We start from the raw sequence: 13,694 nt of genomic DNA, 5'->3' as shown, positions 1-13,694 counted from the left end.
TCCCAGAGTCCTCTCTGCCAGGAGACTGCCGGGAGAGGTCAGCCAGCCCTCCATCAGTGCCCATTGATTCCCTCCTGACTGGAGCTCATCCTAATGAATTGTCATAGAGGGCCACTGTGATAATCAACTCGCTATTAATGTGGGCTTAGAAATGATCCCAGCATTGATTAGAGGAGCTTGTCTGCCAGAGCTGGTAGTGACAGCGTCCAGCTGGCTGGGTCTGAGACTTGCTCTGTTGCTGGTGGCAGGGTCTGAGACTTGTACTGTTGCTGGTGGCAGGACACACAGGTTCCCACCATCCTCCTAATTTCTCCACCTGAGGGCAGCTCTGGGAGCACCTTCCACCACTGAAGGCAGCAAAAATGGTCAGTTTTCATCCAGAGCAGGGTCCAGGATCAAGGACTAGCTGTATTTCTACACTGATCCAGGAGGAAATGAGAGGAGTCTGATCTCCACAGGTGTTCCCTGCTGGAGAGTATGCCATGGACCACCCATCCCAGGATCCCAACAAGTTCTGCCCTCAGCTTTGCTGTGTGACACTGGGCCAGTGGAAACCACGTTCTTCTCCTTCACCCAGCTGTGCTGCTTTTTGTTTGGGGTTCACAAAATCTGGAGCGGCAACACCATTTAGTGCAACAAATTTACAGTGAAAGGGTTCAGAGACAGGTAAATTGGGAGCTCAGAAATGCCATGTTCACCTCCCTAACCTGATTTAGGGCTTTTTTCAATTTTCTTAAGAGTGGCTAATTAAGAGAAAAGGTACCTGTGACCCTGGGAAAAAAACCTCCCTGATTAGAAGGAGAAATTGGTACAATGCCAAGTTCTCCAAGCCTTCTGCTGGGAACTTGCCAGTTCAGAATAAGGACAGAGGCACCCAGCTGTTCCAATCTGCTGAGCTGTGGTACAGACTGGGATGAAATTCCCCTGGGAGATGGGACAGGGTGATGTATCTGAAAGTCTTTGCGGGATGCTGAAACTGTGTAGGGATAGTTTCAGTGACTGGTAAAAAGAGGCTCATCTTCCCTGCAGCAGAGAGAGATCACATTGGTCCCCTCACCTCCCTCCCCAGTTCTGAAGAAAATAAGGATCCACCTGAGAATCATTTCCCCTTCTATGCTCAGCTTCAACGCCCTCCTGACCACAAAGAACCTACTCAATACTCCATGAAGTCTTTCACACCAAGCGAGAAGAAAGCAAATGCTCATCTTACATTTTATAAAAGTAAAAAGGGGCTCAAGAATACCAAGTTGAAATTCAGTGCTTTATTGCATGCAGGATTAGGGCAGCTTCCAAAGGGAGCATGAATAAGACACAAACAGCCTGAGTCCTTAAGGGGAAGACATTGTCTAGGCTTTTATTTACTGTGGTACACCAACACCCAGGGAGATATCTGCAGCAAGAACTCTACCCTAGCAACATAGCAATGCATAGTGTGAGACTTAGCATGCAATAACCCCTTCGCATGTTGCCAGTGGCTCCTGTTATTTGGTCTAAAGTGGTTTGTAGTCGGGAACTCTGCTCTGGGATGTACAAGGAGGGGTTTTCTATGGCAAAGTCTGCTAGGACCCTAGAAGTGTGTTTGGACAAGCAGGGATGCATCCACTTTTCTCTACTCACTGAGTCCAGCATTTCTTGGGGTCTAAATAAAGACATCAACTTGTCTGGCAATAGCCATGGCATGGCTGTAGGATTTGGTGTGTTGGGCCTTGGTTTTGAGCAAGACTCAGAGCTCCCACCATCCCTCCAGCCAGTAGCTGATCTGCTTTCTTTCTCCTCTCTGCCTGGCATAATTTGTGCATGTCATTTTATACACTGTTGTTGGGCTGGGGAAGGCATAGGGTCTGCATCTCTGGAGGTTTTGGAGAAGAGGTTGGACTCTTTTTGGGGCTGGTCTGCCTAAGTCTGCAGGCCACAGATACAAAGTCACCTTGCCCTGGCTTTCCCATCACTGCTCTCTCCTTACTCATCTTGGGAAGATGTCAGGCTGTCCCTTGAGGAGTACTCACACACACTTGTGTGCAATCTGAGCAAATCTGTAATAATACTTAGCGCTTTTAAGGGACTTTTCAATCTGTGCGTCTCAAGAAGCTTCATTTTTGGTGGAGGAAAAGGAAACATCCAAATGTAGTAGTTTACTTGCAGTCATGGGGCAAACTGGGCACAAAACACTTTCCTGTTCCAATACTTACAAATGTATCACTTCCCTCTGCTCCTCTGGTCACCCAGACACCCTTCTTGTGTTTTAGAGGGCAGGAGACACTGCTTTTCAGGGACAGAAGCAGCAAACTCCTGCTCTGTGGCTTGCAAAGTGCTCTGCAGCCTCATGGCTCTCTGTAACACTTCAGAGTAATTATTTTCATGGGTGCTTTAAGGACAGAACAAAGCACAAACTACCTTTGCTGCAGAGGACTCATTGCTGGCCTAGGCTTCTCTGAGCTGCTGGCTCTGCGCACACACACACACACACACAGAGACATCTGCTCCAACCCATCTTGGATTAACAAATTCCATCCTCCCCCCAGCAAGAAATGGTGGCAGTGGTCAGAAAAGGCTGGTCCAACTCCCCCATTAGTCCAGTAGGTTTACAATCTGCAGAACACAGCGAGTCCAAGTGTATGTACTTCAGCTTCACAGCAAGGTGGAATCTCCATTGGACTGGTATTCAGAGACTCCAAGCAGCCACAGCAGCAGCGCAAGTCACCAGAGCCTGCAAGCACTCAGCACCTTGCAAGGAGAGGAACTCCATCACAAACAATGGCTAGGATGGAAAGTGGAAAGCAGGGCTCTCTCCAGGGGTCCCTGCTGTTTTCTGGTATGGCAATTACTTATTTTTCCAGTGGGTTTTTGGTGTGCAGTGAGAGGACTTGGGGCAGCCTCCTATTTCCAAGCCAGTAAGACCCTGCAGGAATCCCTGATGAATTCACAAGCACACAGTCTTATACTCCAGGCAAATGCAGCAGCAAGCTCACGGTCCCATTCTCCCCATCATTTAGACAGAGGGCAGCACATTTGGGGAATATTTCACACAGCTGAGGGGCTCCAGAAGCACTGAGCTGTTCTCTGCTTTACCATGGTGCTGTCTCTCGTTAAAAAGAAAAAAAGAAAAAAAAAAAAAACCCAGATGTAAAAATGGAGCAAAGAACCAAACTGAAAGAAGCATAGCTGGAGGGAGAAAAGCTGAGCAAGAGGGGATCAGGCTTTAAAAACAATGGAGCCTTTCAGCTGAGCTGGTTCGAGGCCGCCAGTGAAAGTGAGGAGAAAATACATCACCTTGCGGATCTGGGCTAATTCTGCTATCCGCTCCCCAAACTCCTGGGCATCTGCCTCATTGCACTCCACCTCCTCAGCCCCTGGCTTCTTCCAGAAGATGCCCACCGGCTCCAGCAGCTGCCGGTTCATCAGGTGGGTGAGATCAGGAGTCCAGTGCTGGGAGGTGCCAGTCACCGTGACCTTCCCAGGTCTCTCCAGCTGCACGTTCCAGCGGAGGAAGTGCAGTTGGTGCTGCTGGAGGAAATCCACTCGGTAGATGTGCTCATTGGGATGCAGCAGCTTCTCCCCATCCTGGGGCCTCATGTTTCTTTGCTGCAGGCTCTGGAACCGCAGCCGCATGCGCCGGGTGAGCTGCTCGTCGCAGGTGAAGGGCAGCTCAAGCATCCCTGCCCCAGCTGCCATCACCTTGGCTGCTCCTCTGCTCCGTCCTCAGCAGTGCGTGGCTCTCAAACAGGACACGCAGGGGCAAAGATCAGACAGGCCCCTGGAGCTGGTGTCCCTTCTCCACAGTCGCAGCAGCGCTAAGCAACCTGGGCCAGTGACGCAAAACACCTCTGGGGCTTCCCCTGAGCGCCCTCCTGACTCATTTGCAGATTCAGAACTGTTGGTGCTGCTGTGCACGATAATCTATAGGGAAGGGATGTCTCTGTCAGCCTCCCCGGCAACCTCCCTGACAACCATGGCTCATTATCCCAAAACAAAGCCAGGGATGCCACCTTGGGAGGGATGAGTGGCAGTGGCTTTCTCTGAGGGTAGGTTCATGGCTAATTCAGGCTGGAATGAGACTCTGGAGGAGTCTGGTCCAACCTATTGCTCAAAGCAGGACTTACTTCAGGGTTAAATCATGTTTCTCTGGGCTTCATCCAGTCCATCTTTGAGTATCTCCATGGACAGAGGTCCCACAGCCTCTCTGGGCCCTGTTCCAGGGTCTGACTGAGCTCATGCAGAAGATAAGCTGCAGTTTCTGCTGCTGTCCTTTGCCCTCTGACTGTGCATCCCCAAAAGAGCCTGGCTCCATCTTGTCCGCACTCCCCTCTCCAGGCTGGATGGGGCTCTGAGCAACAAGGTCCAGTGGCAGGTGTTTCTGCCCATGGCAGGAGGGATGGAACTAGACTTTTAAAGACTCCTTCCAAGCCAAACCATTCTGTGATTCTATGGTTAAGTGGCTGCCCACAGCAATAAGCTCCCCTTTTACCTTCTCTTCTCCTAGATGTATAAACCCACTTTCCTCCTGACCATTTTGGTGGTTTCCATCAGGCTGTGGCATCCAGAAAAGGACATGAGGGCCCCAAAGGACAAATTGACTATAAGTCAATAAATAGCAAACTAACATGACCATCATGCCCTTTTCTTGATGGCATAGCTGGCAAGGGTCAGACACCACACTGCTCCTGCAGCAGCAAATCAGCACCAGCATCCTGGCATGGGTTTGCCCCTCATTTTAATGTCTCAGTTTCTTTTCATAAAAGCTAGACACATCTGAAGGATCACAGAAAGGGTGTTACAGAGCCAGATCACACCTGAAGCCATGTAGGGTCATCCAAGACTCAGGAATTTAGAAAACAGCTCTCAACTAAATTTCAGTACCCCATTCCCACTCAGTGATTCACATCACACAGGCATAATAGGAAGCAGGGACATAGAGAAAGCAAGGTAGAAGAAAATGTTTGAATAAAATAACCTCCTGGGATCCACAGGGATGTGCTGGCCTGCCTTGTTGTCAGAACCCAGTACACCCCTCTGGGTGCCCTAGATGGCCCGAGCCGCTGGCAGGGGTCTCTGAGACCCTGGAATGCAGCCAAAGACACGTGGGGTTTCAATCTTAGCCCATGGAGCAAATTACTAACTCTGTATGAAGAATTACAAGTCACAAAAGGTTTAGATAGCACAACAGTAATAATCACGAAGTGAAGGGAAAAGTTTTTGAGTGCTGTACGTGGGGGTTTTGGACTCTGTACAGGGGGTTTGAGTTTTGTACATGGGGGTCAGGAGTTCTAAGATGGAGGAATCAGGGCGTGCCTTGTCTTTCTTCCTTCTTCTTCCTAGCCTCCATGTTCATGGCGATGTTGGCACTCACAGATTGGTTTAGAGTAGAAAGTCACCATTCAATATAGGTAATAGGCATTGGGGAAAAACCATAAACATTTGATCCGTAATGTATGATATAAAAGATGGCACCGGCCCCCTGGGAGGTCAGTGTGCCTCTGGCTGACCTGCTGAGCAGACCGCAGCAGCTCAGGAAGAAAATCTTTTAGATAACACACAATAAACTACCTTGAGACCAGACAACTGAAGACTACTGAGTCTTTCTTTGAAGGCACGGGTTGGAGGAGAGGCTTTTCCATCTTTTGGGGTCACCCCAATCCAGAGGTGAGCCCTGACACCTTGTTTTCTTGAATGTATTCCCCCTCCCCACACTAAAGAGAGACAGTTTCACTGTGTCAAATGAAGCAAGGGACTTGTAGAGCCTATGTTACATCCTGGTGTACACCAGGAACACATTTTCTAGTAGCTATGGGTGACCCGGGCCAAGGTTCCTGGGCTGATATTTCAGAGATACTAAAGCCTGCATCAGCATCTCTCAGCTCCTGCCAGACCCCAAATAGAGACATTTTGGTACCCAGCAATGTTATCACAACATGTGATAACATTGCACGTGTAATCACACTTGGGACCAAGGGCCCGTTCTTTCTGTCTCTGAGATCTTCAAATAAGAAATTTACTGTGAGCATGGTGAGACATTGACACAAGTTGCTCAGAGAATTTGTGGATGCCCCATCCCTGGAAGTGTTCAAGGTCAGGTTGGATAGGGCTTTGAGCAGCCTGGTCTAGTGAAAAGTGTCCCTGCTTGTGGCAGGGGAGCTGGAACTAAATAGTCATTAGGGTCCCTTCCAACCTGTATAATTCTATAAATCAAACCTTTCTGAAAGAAAAGAGAGGGCAGGTAAAAAAAAGCCTCTGAGAGTTAAAGCAATGGAAAATGAGAAGTCACAAACACTCACAGCCAAATTTCCAAGGGAGGAAAAGCAATGCCCAGCAAACTGAAATAATGAAGTGTCCAAAGGGACCCAGCCTCTGGTTGGCATTTCCCAGGGGAGAGCTGGAAGTGAATGGTGAGGAAGGATGACAACTTGCCCACTCACCCTTGGGGGATGTTGATGGTGAGGAACAAGCTAAACAAGCCTGTGCATCACCCTTGTGATGAGAGCCACAGCAGTCACCACAGCCACCACGCAGGAAGCCTTATTGCTTATCTAGAAGGCAACAACAGCTATCCTGTTCACATATAAAGAAAAACCCTGATTTTAACAGAAAATGGGGACGTTGCAAGAAATCTCTGAGCTTGGTGTTCATGCTCACCACAGGAAGCAGAGACTGCAAGAACCACAACACACAAAGCAGATGTAAAGTTGTGGGGTGAAGGAAACTGTCTCAGGCCCGTGGCTGTAGGAGGCTGTGGGTGAAGGAGGTGGTGTAGCCTGCACACCCTGGCTGCCTTTTACAGTAAAATCTGGGAAAAGGTCCTTGCAACTTGCTGGTCTCTTGTCCTACGATGACGCACACCTGCACCAGAGGCTGAAGTCCTCCTGCCTTGGCTTTCACAAGGCTGACATCTTGCACAGCTGAGGCCATGGTGGAGATGGGCACAGGCTGTCCAAGACGTGGCACTGAGCCCCTCCCTCCCCCTGTACCTCTCTGCTTGCTCCCCAGCCCTGCAGCCCCTCACTCTGGTGCAGCTCCTTGGTGGCTTTCTGGCACACAGTACATTCCCCTTGGACCCTACACTTGAAGGAACACTGCCACATGGTGCCATCCAGCCATGGGACACACCAGGAATGGATGCTTTGGGCAAGCAGTGACTTGGGAGAGATGCTAACACCCTGAAATCAACCTTCCTGGCCCAGCATGAGGTGTCTCACTGCCAAGGTGGGAACACAGTAAACAGCCAAAGAGAGGGAACACCACGGGAACGAGGGAAACAGGGCCTAATGCTGCAGCTGAGCATCCTGAATTTTGTTCTTCTTGTTAATTTTTGGATTATTTTGATATTTGAAGGGTCAATTTGGGATCTGAAAAACAGGATGGGATTTGATCCACATGGTTAAGGAGAAACTGGCCAAGGGTTTGGCTGGAATGTGGTGACTGCAGTCATGATAACTAATGCCCTTTGCAAGTCAGTCTTTTAAGGGAGATTTTTGCACATTACCAGCTTTTCAGGACATGAGGCATCTCTGAGAACTAGTTTTTGACCTGGACAAACACAATGCAAAGCCAAGGTGTTGACAGGCTCTCCCCTGGCACAAGGACCCACTTACCTTCTGCCACAGAGACTCCCGGGATGCCAGGGAGGAGCAGGCAGCCACAAACCAGCAGTTCCCAACCTGGCCCTGGTGCAAGTCATGGGAGCTGATCCCATCCACAAAGAGACGTGGATCATTGCAGATTTCCTGTGGGACAGGAGAAAAACAGACACACTGGCTCAGTGAGCAGACAAGGAAATCAGGGCTTCTTGGCTTGACTTCTGTCACTTCCTCTCTTCCTCAGACTCCATGTAAACCTGACCTGCAGCTTTCTGCTGGCCTCGCTCATCAGGCTGGTGGCAGAAGGACCCTGTCCTGGCCTCTGCTCTCACCAGGACATGGGCAGCATCACAAAACCTACTCCCTATTCTGTCCCAGCACCAGTGCAGCTTTGTTATAATTATTCCTATTGATAATGGTATAGTTTCACACCATTACAGCCCTTCTAAGTCGCCTTGATTCCGTGACTGTTTTACAAAGAGTGAGGGATCTGCTATTCCAGATCCTAGCACAGCAGAGAAAAAAAAATTGGTGAGTCAAAAGCTTTGTAGCTGGGCCAGAAGGATGAAATACTCATTCTGCCACCAAAACCAGAATGGTGGATTGTGCATAGGCACAATGACTGAAGAAACTTGGGTAGGAGGCAGCTCGGAGGTAAGATCATCCTTCTGATCATGCACGAAGACCATTGACTTTTTTCTGCCTGGCTCCTGCCAGGCTGCCTGCCCTCCCTGCTTCCCACTTAGAGCCTGGCCAAGAAAACAAATAACAGAGGGTGTTGAGCAAACTTCAGGTGACACACTGCTTTTTTAAAAATGTTTTTTCTCCTGCTCAATCCTGTTTGTAAGTTTACGTCCAGCTGAAGGCTGGGAGCAGATGGGACAGACAAAGAGCTGAAAGAACCTTTTCCCCTTTGTTATTACATTTAATTTCAAGAGGAAAAAGGAAAAGCAGACAATTCTTCTTCCACCACACGTCCCAATTTTTCAGGCTGGTTGTACCCAGAATAATATGCTCCCCTTCAACTTTGCATATGAGGACTTGTGTTGCCTCTACCCATAGATTCATGGAAGGGCTTGGGTTGGAAGGGACTCTAAAGATCATCTAGTTCCAAACCCTGCACTCTAGGCAGAGACCCCACCCACTAGATTATGTTGCCGAAGGCCCCATCACAGGGAGGAAAAGGAACCATAAGCACCTTCTGCTATTCCCACCTAGCCCAGCCAGCACCAAATACCTCCAAATTAATCTGACACAAACTGGCCAGGATGAGACCCAAGGAAAAGGACTAATCCCCTAATGCTGGCGTGCAGGATGTTGGGATGAGCGCTAGGGGGAGGCAAGCTGACAGCAGCAAGGGCAGGAGCCACCGGTGCCTCTCAGCATTGCTGAGCACATCCAGGGATGGGAGAGGAGCGGGCTCAGCTCCTGTTTCACAGCACCGGGGAAGCACCCAGCAGTGGGGATCTGTCTGGTGGTGGGGGTGTCTGTAAGATCAGCTCCTTGTGATCCTGCTCTTTCTTTATCCCATCTGAGGACCACAGCTGCCCCTTCTGCCCTTGGGGGGATACAAGGGTTACAATAAGGAGCTGCTTGGTATTACACAGACAGGTGAGAACATGAAATCATGAGAAACACAGAGACACAAAATGGTTTGGGTTGGAAGGAATCTTTTAAAGGCCATCTAGTCCAAGTCCCTGTAATAAGTAGGGACATCATTAACTGGATCAGGCTGCTCAGAGCCCAGTCCAACCTGACCTTGAATGTTTCCTGGGGCTGGGACATTGATCACCTCTCTGGGCAAGCTGCGCCAGTGTCTGACCACCATCACTGTAAAAAACCTCTTCCTTAAAGGTAGTCTAAATCAACTGTCCTTCAGTTTAAAATCACTACTCCTTGTCCTGTCTCAACAAGCCCTGCTAAAAAGTTTGTCCCCATCTTTCTTATGAGCCCCTTTCAAATACTGAGAAGCTGCAGTAAGGTCTGCCCTGAAGTGCAGAGCTGGGCTACCACACTTCCCTGCAGAAGGCCCACACACCACACTCAAGCCCTGGGACTGAGCCTGGTCCCAGTGGACTCCCAGTGATCCTAAGCAGAGAATCACCAAATCAATGTGGTTATAAGGAATTTCTGGATATCATCCACTCCACAACCCCCAATCAAAGCAGGGCCAGCTACAGCAGGTTGCTCAGGACTGTGTTCAGTCAGGTTTTGAGTACCTCCAGGAATGGAGACATTGCAACCTCTCTGGGAAGCCTGTGGCAGTTTTTGGACCACCCCCACAGTAGAAAGTCTTTTCTCATACTTCAATGGAATTTCCTGATTTTCAGTTTGCACACACTGTCTCTTGTACTGTCACTGGGCACCACTGAGAAGTCTGGCTCTGTCTCCTTCATTGCTGGCTATCTGGTGTTTATGGACATTGTTAAGATCTCCCTGAGCCTTCTCTTTTTCAGAGTGAAGAATCACAGAATCATTAAGAAGACCTCTGAGATCATGGAATCCAGCCATTAACCCAGCACTGCCAAGTCCACCACTAAACCATGCCTCTCAGCACCACATCTATACTTTTCTTGAATATTTCTAGAGATGGAGATTCCACTGCTTCCCTGGGAAGTCTGTTCCAATGTTTGAACACCCCTTCAGAGATAAAATGTTTTCTAATCTCCAATCCTTGTAAAGGGGAAGGCAGCATTGCCTCCTTGTTCTAATGCCGTGGAACTGATTCTATCAGGATGAGTCTTATCCATGGATCAGTCTCCCCAGCAAAACCCCCTGGGAAGGTTTGCCACATTCCTTAGACTGGAGCTTACCAATATTAAATTACTTGGATTCTTCAATCCCTATTGAAGCTGCTGAGTTTCCACCTCTACATTTTGTACCTGGTCTAGACTGTGTGGCCTCAATTCACTGGGATGACATTCCCTGTATTCTGGCTGTACTAAGGTGGGAGCCAAGGACCAAGGCACTGCTTCAGCCAGGCTGCAATGCCCCAGGACTGTATGGAGCACAGTGGGGCCCTGGTGTGTGATGCAAAGCACACTCAGAACCATGGAGCACCATGCCCACCTACAGAGGTGGTTGATGAACAAGATACCAGTGGGAACTAGGTCAAAAAGCCAAGAAAAGCTTTGGAACATTTAGTGCTCCTTTTCCTGTGAAAAGTGCTGGAAGTGATAAGGAGCTTGGTCTGCAGCCAGATGGAATTACAGGGCCTGGAATTTGCATGTGCAAAGGGAGGAGGTAAGCAGAGATTCCCAAACCAGCGAAGGTCATGACCCTCTCCTCTCCCTGCCACACAACAGACAGAATCCAGGTGAGCAATAACATTTATCCAGGCAGCAAACAACACCACGTCACGCTCTCAGCACCATGACCCTGAGAGAGAAGGGCAGCACACCAACATCTACACCCACACAAACCCTGGGGCCTTCTGGGTTCAGGCTTCAGCCACAGCAGAACCAGCTCAAACTGCCTCTTGCCACTTGAGGCTTCAGCAGACAGGAAGTCCTGTCCTTCATTTATTAGAGCCTGATCCTGGTTGCTCCTAGTCTGGACACAGATGGATAGCAGGAAGGAACAGGGAGGGGAAGCCAAAAACTACGGCTGCAGGGAAGCTATGGTTTTAATGTGTGCTTCTTAACTCTACCTTGGCCAAGGGAGTCATCCATGTCTCTTTACCCCTAAGGAGAACCTGTCTTGGAGGATGCCAAGAATCACTGAATCATTGAGGCTGGCAAAGCCTTTAGGATCACCCAAGTCTAGCCATTAATCCAACATTTCCATGTTCACCACTAGATCATGTTGCCAAGTGCTACACCCACATGTTCTTTGAACACTTCTGGAGATGGTTATTACAAGGAACCTAAGCACCATCAGAGATGATCTGCCCTCCCTAAAATTGTCTGCTGAAATGCCTGATGAGCTCCAGGCAACAAAACACAATTTAAAGAAAGCCTATGTGGATGGTTCTATGGAAAGATTCAGGCTGATAGCACAGAGAGGGCCAAAATAGTGATTCAAAATTCTGGTGATTCATATCCTCCCTCCTTCAATGGATGTGGGACAGAGGTGGAAATCAGAGCCAGAGCAGGTCTCTGTTGATGAGAGGCTGATTGCAGAGGTTTGGCTTATGACAGCCCAGCCTGGGACAGTTTGCCCCCTCTGGCTTTGGGTTTTTGAAGTTCACTAAGGAAAAAATACCCAATCAGAGTAAGTATCTTGTAGTTATTGCTTCCCACCCAAAAGCATGTGGTCTTTCTCCCTGAGCTCCCTTTTGGGATACTTTCCCAAAATGCCCACAATTTTCTTCCAAATACATTTAAAGCAGAAAATGTCTTCCTCACCTTCTCCAGCCAGTCCAGTTCCTCACCGGGTTGTAAGGAGAAAATCACTCTCTAATTTGCTTTATAATTGGTGACTGTTTTACCATAAATGTTTCCTGGTGCAGGTTTCTGAGATTCAGATTCACTGGGGATCTGGATCATGTCCAACCAGATGTGGGGAGGGAAAAAGCTATGGCAGGAGGAGGAATAACCATGGGAGATACAACATCTGCTTCATGCCAGGACCATTTTTTGCTAACAAGATTTTGTAAGGAACAGACTAGTCTAATTTCATTGCAGAGCCTAGCTGTTTCAGAACAATGCCTTCACTCAGACTTGCAAAATCAGCAAAATAATCTATTAGCATGGCTGTGTTCCCTCCCTCCCTTCTGAGCAACTGGGAACCGAAAGGATCCTGTCTTAAATGTCACTCACACAGACAAGAGAGCAAGAGGCCCCCAGGCATGGTGAGCAACAGTGACACAGCAGACACAGAGGTCCCTGTGTTGCCCTGCTGCAGGTATCTGCAACTGGGATATGATTTTGCAAAAAGGGGAATTAATAAAATTTGCACTAGGGTGACAAAGGAATGGGAAACGGGGTGGATTTAGAATACCAGGTGTCTGTGCTTTCAGATGGATTAATATAGGATTATAGAATCATGGAGTGGTTTGGGTTGGAAGGGACCTTAAACATCATTTCCCTCCAACCCCCTGCCATAGGCAGGGACACCTTCCACTAGACCAGGTTGCTCAAACACCATCCAACCTGGCCTTGAACACTTTCAGGGATGCAGCAGCCACAGCTTCTCTGTGCAAGCTGTGACAGTGTCTCACTGCCCTCAGTATACAAAAAATTGTGTTGTTGTATCTACTTTTAATCCATGCTTTTTCAGTTTAAAGCCATTATCCCTTTGTCCTGCCACTACAGGCTCTACTAAAAAATATATATACTTGGCAGATCAGCTTCATGCACATGGAAGGAGGGTAGGCTTGGGTGGGAATATCTACACCCTACAGAACTGTTTGTGGGGGTTTGTATTGCCTCAGTCAGGCATTCCTAATGCTAATCCACTCACAGCATCTCAGTGCGTACACATTTGTATTGTTATCAGCTCCCACACCATGCAGAGGGCACTGGACACTCCACCCACAGCAAACAGGACTTGCTTGTGAAGGGAGGCATCCAAAAACACACGCCCCCCACAAACTCCTTGACTCAGTTTGTGTACCACAGTGTCATGCAATGGCATTTGTTCTGGCACCAGGACAACAGGAAGAGTGGGGGCACTGTTTGCTTTGGCACCAGGAGGAGCGGGGACAGAGGCAAACAAGATCTAAAGGTCAGATTGCAGGACCTTATCAGGTCCCTCTGCAGTTTTATCTTCCGGGTATCCAAAGTACAAAGCCACACAAAAAAACGATAAAGCAATGAGAGGTGGAGAGACACAAGAGGCTGTGAGAGTACCGCACTTCCCCAGGAGCAGATAGAGAGGGATTGAAAGGAGAATGGCACAAGTGCAGAGACCCCAGACCTGTCATTCCTCCCACATGCCCTTTCCAGGGATGCACTCTTGGGAAGTCTCACCATTACTCCACCCAGGACTTCTTCAGTCTCTATCCAGCCAAGACTAATGCAGAGGCTGGCACAGCCTGACTTTTAGCATCACCACACATCCAGACACAGCCCTCTCCAGGCCATCTCTCCCACAGCAAGTACTTTTGTCTGGTGGCAAAGCCACTAAGAAAAAAAAAAATCCAAAAAAAACCTCCCTGGATACCAAGACCCCTGAGGGCTG

General features: G+C 48.8%; 2 protein-coding genes across 3 annotated transcripts in view; both read right to left on the bottom strand.

Annotated features, from left to right (window-relative positions):
• CAPN5 (calpain 5) overlaps positions 1–13,694 on the bottom strand; it is a 54,430-nt gene that overhangs the window by 12,455 nt on the left and 28,281 nt on the right. For both annotated transcript variants that reach the window (XM_038146640.1, XM_038146632.1), the window contains exon 3: positions 7,587–7,718. In XM_038146640.1, the coding sequence (XP_038002568.1) occupies positions 7,587–7,718 (132 nt within the window). The remainder of the gene's footprint in view (positions 1–7,586; positions 7,719–13,694) is intronic.
• On the bottom strand, positions 1,610–5,322 carry LOC119704918 (olfactory marker protein). Its single transcript, XM_038146653.1, has one exon. The coding sequence runs from the start codon at positions 3,670–3,672 to the stop codon at positions 3,193–3,195; it is 480 nt and encodes a 159-aa protein (XP_038002581.1). The 5' UTR covers positions 3,673–5,322; the 3' UTR covers positions 1,610–3,192.

Source organism: Motacilla alba, chromosome 1 (assembly GCF_015832195.1).
Source record: "Motacilla alba alba isolate MOTALB_02 chromosome 1, Motacilla_alba_V1.0_pri, whole genome shotgun sequence".
Lineage (NCBI taxonomy): Eukaryota > Metazoa > Chordata > Aves > Passeriformes > Motacillidae > Motacilla > Motacilla alba.
The sequence above is the reverse complement of the archived record's forward strand: the minus strand, read 5'-3'. Positions and strand labels throughout refer to the sequence as shown.

What these genes read in the sequence shown, in the direction of transcription:
- LOC119704918 (XM_038146653.1), bottom strand. Translation starts at nt 3,672, where the DNA reads ATGGCAGCTGGGGCAGGGATGCTTGAGCTGCCCTTCACCTGCGACGAG.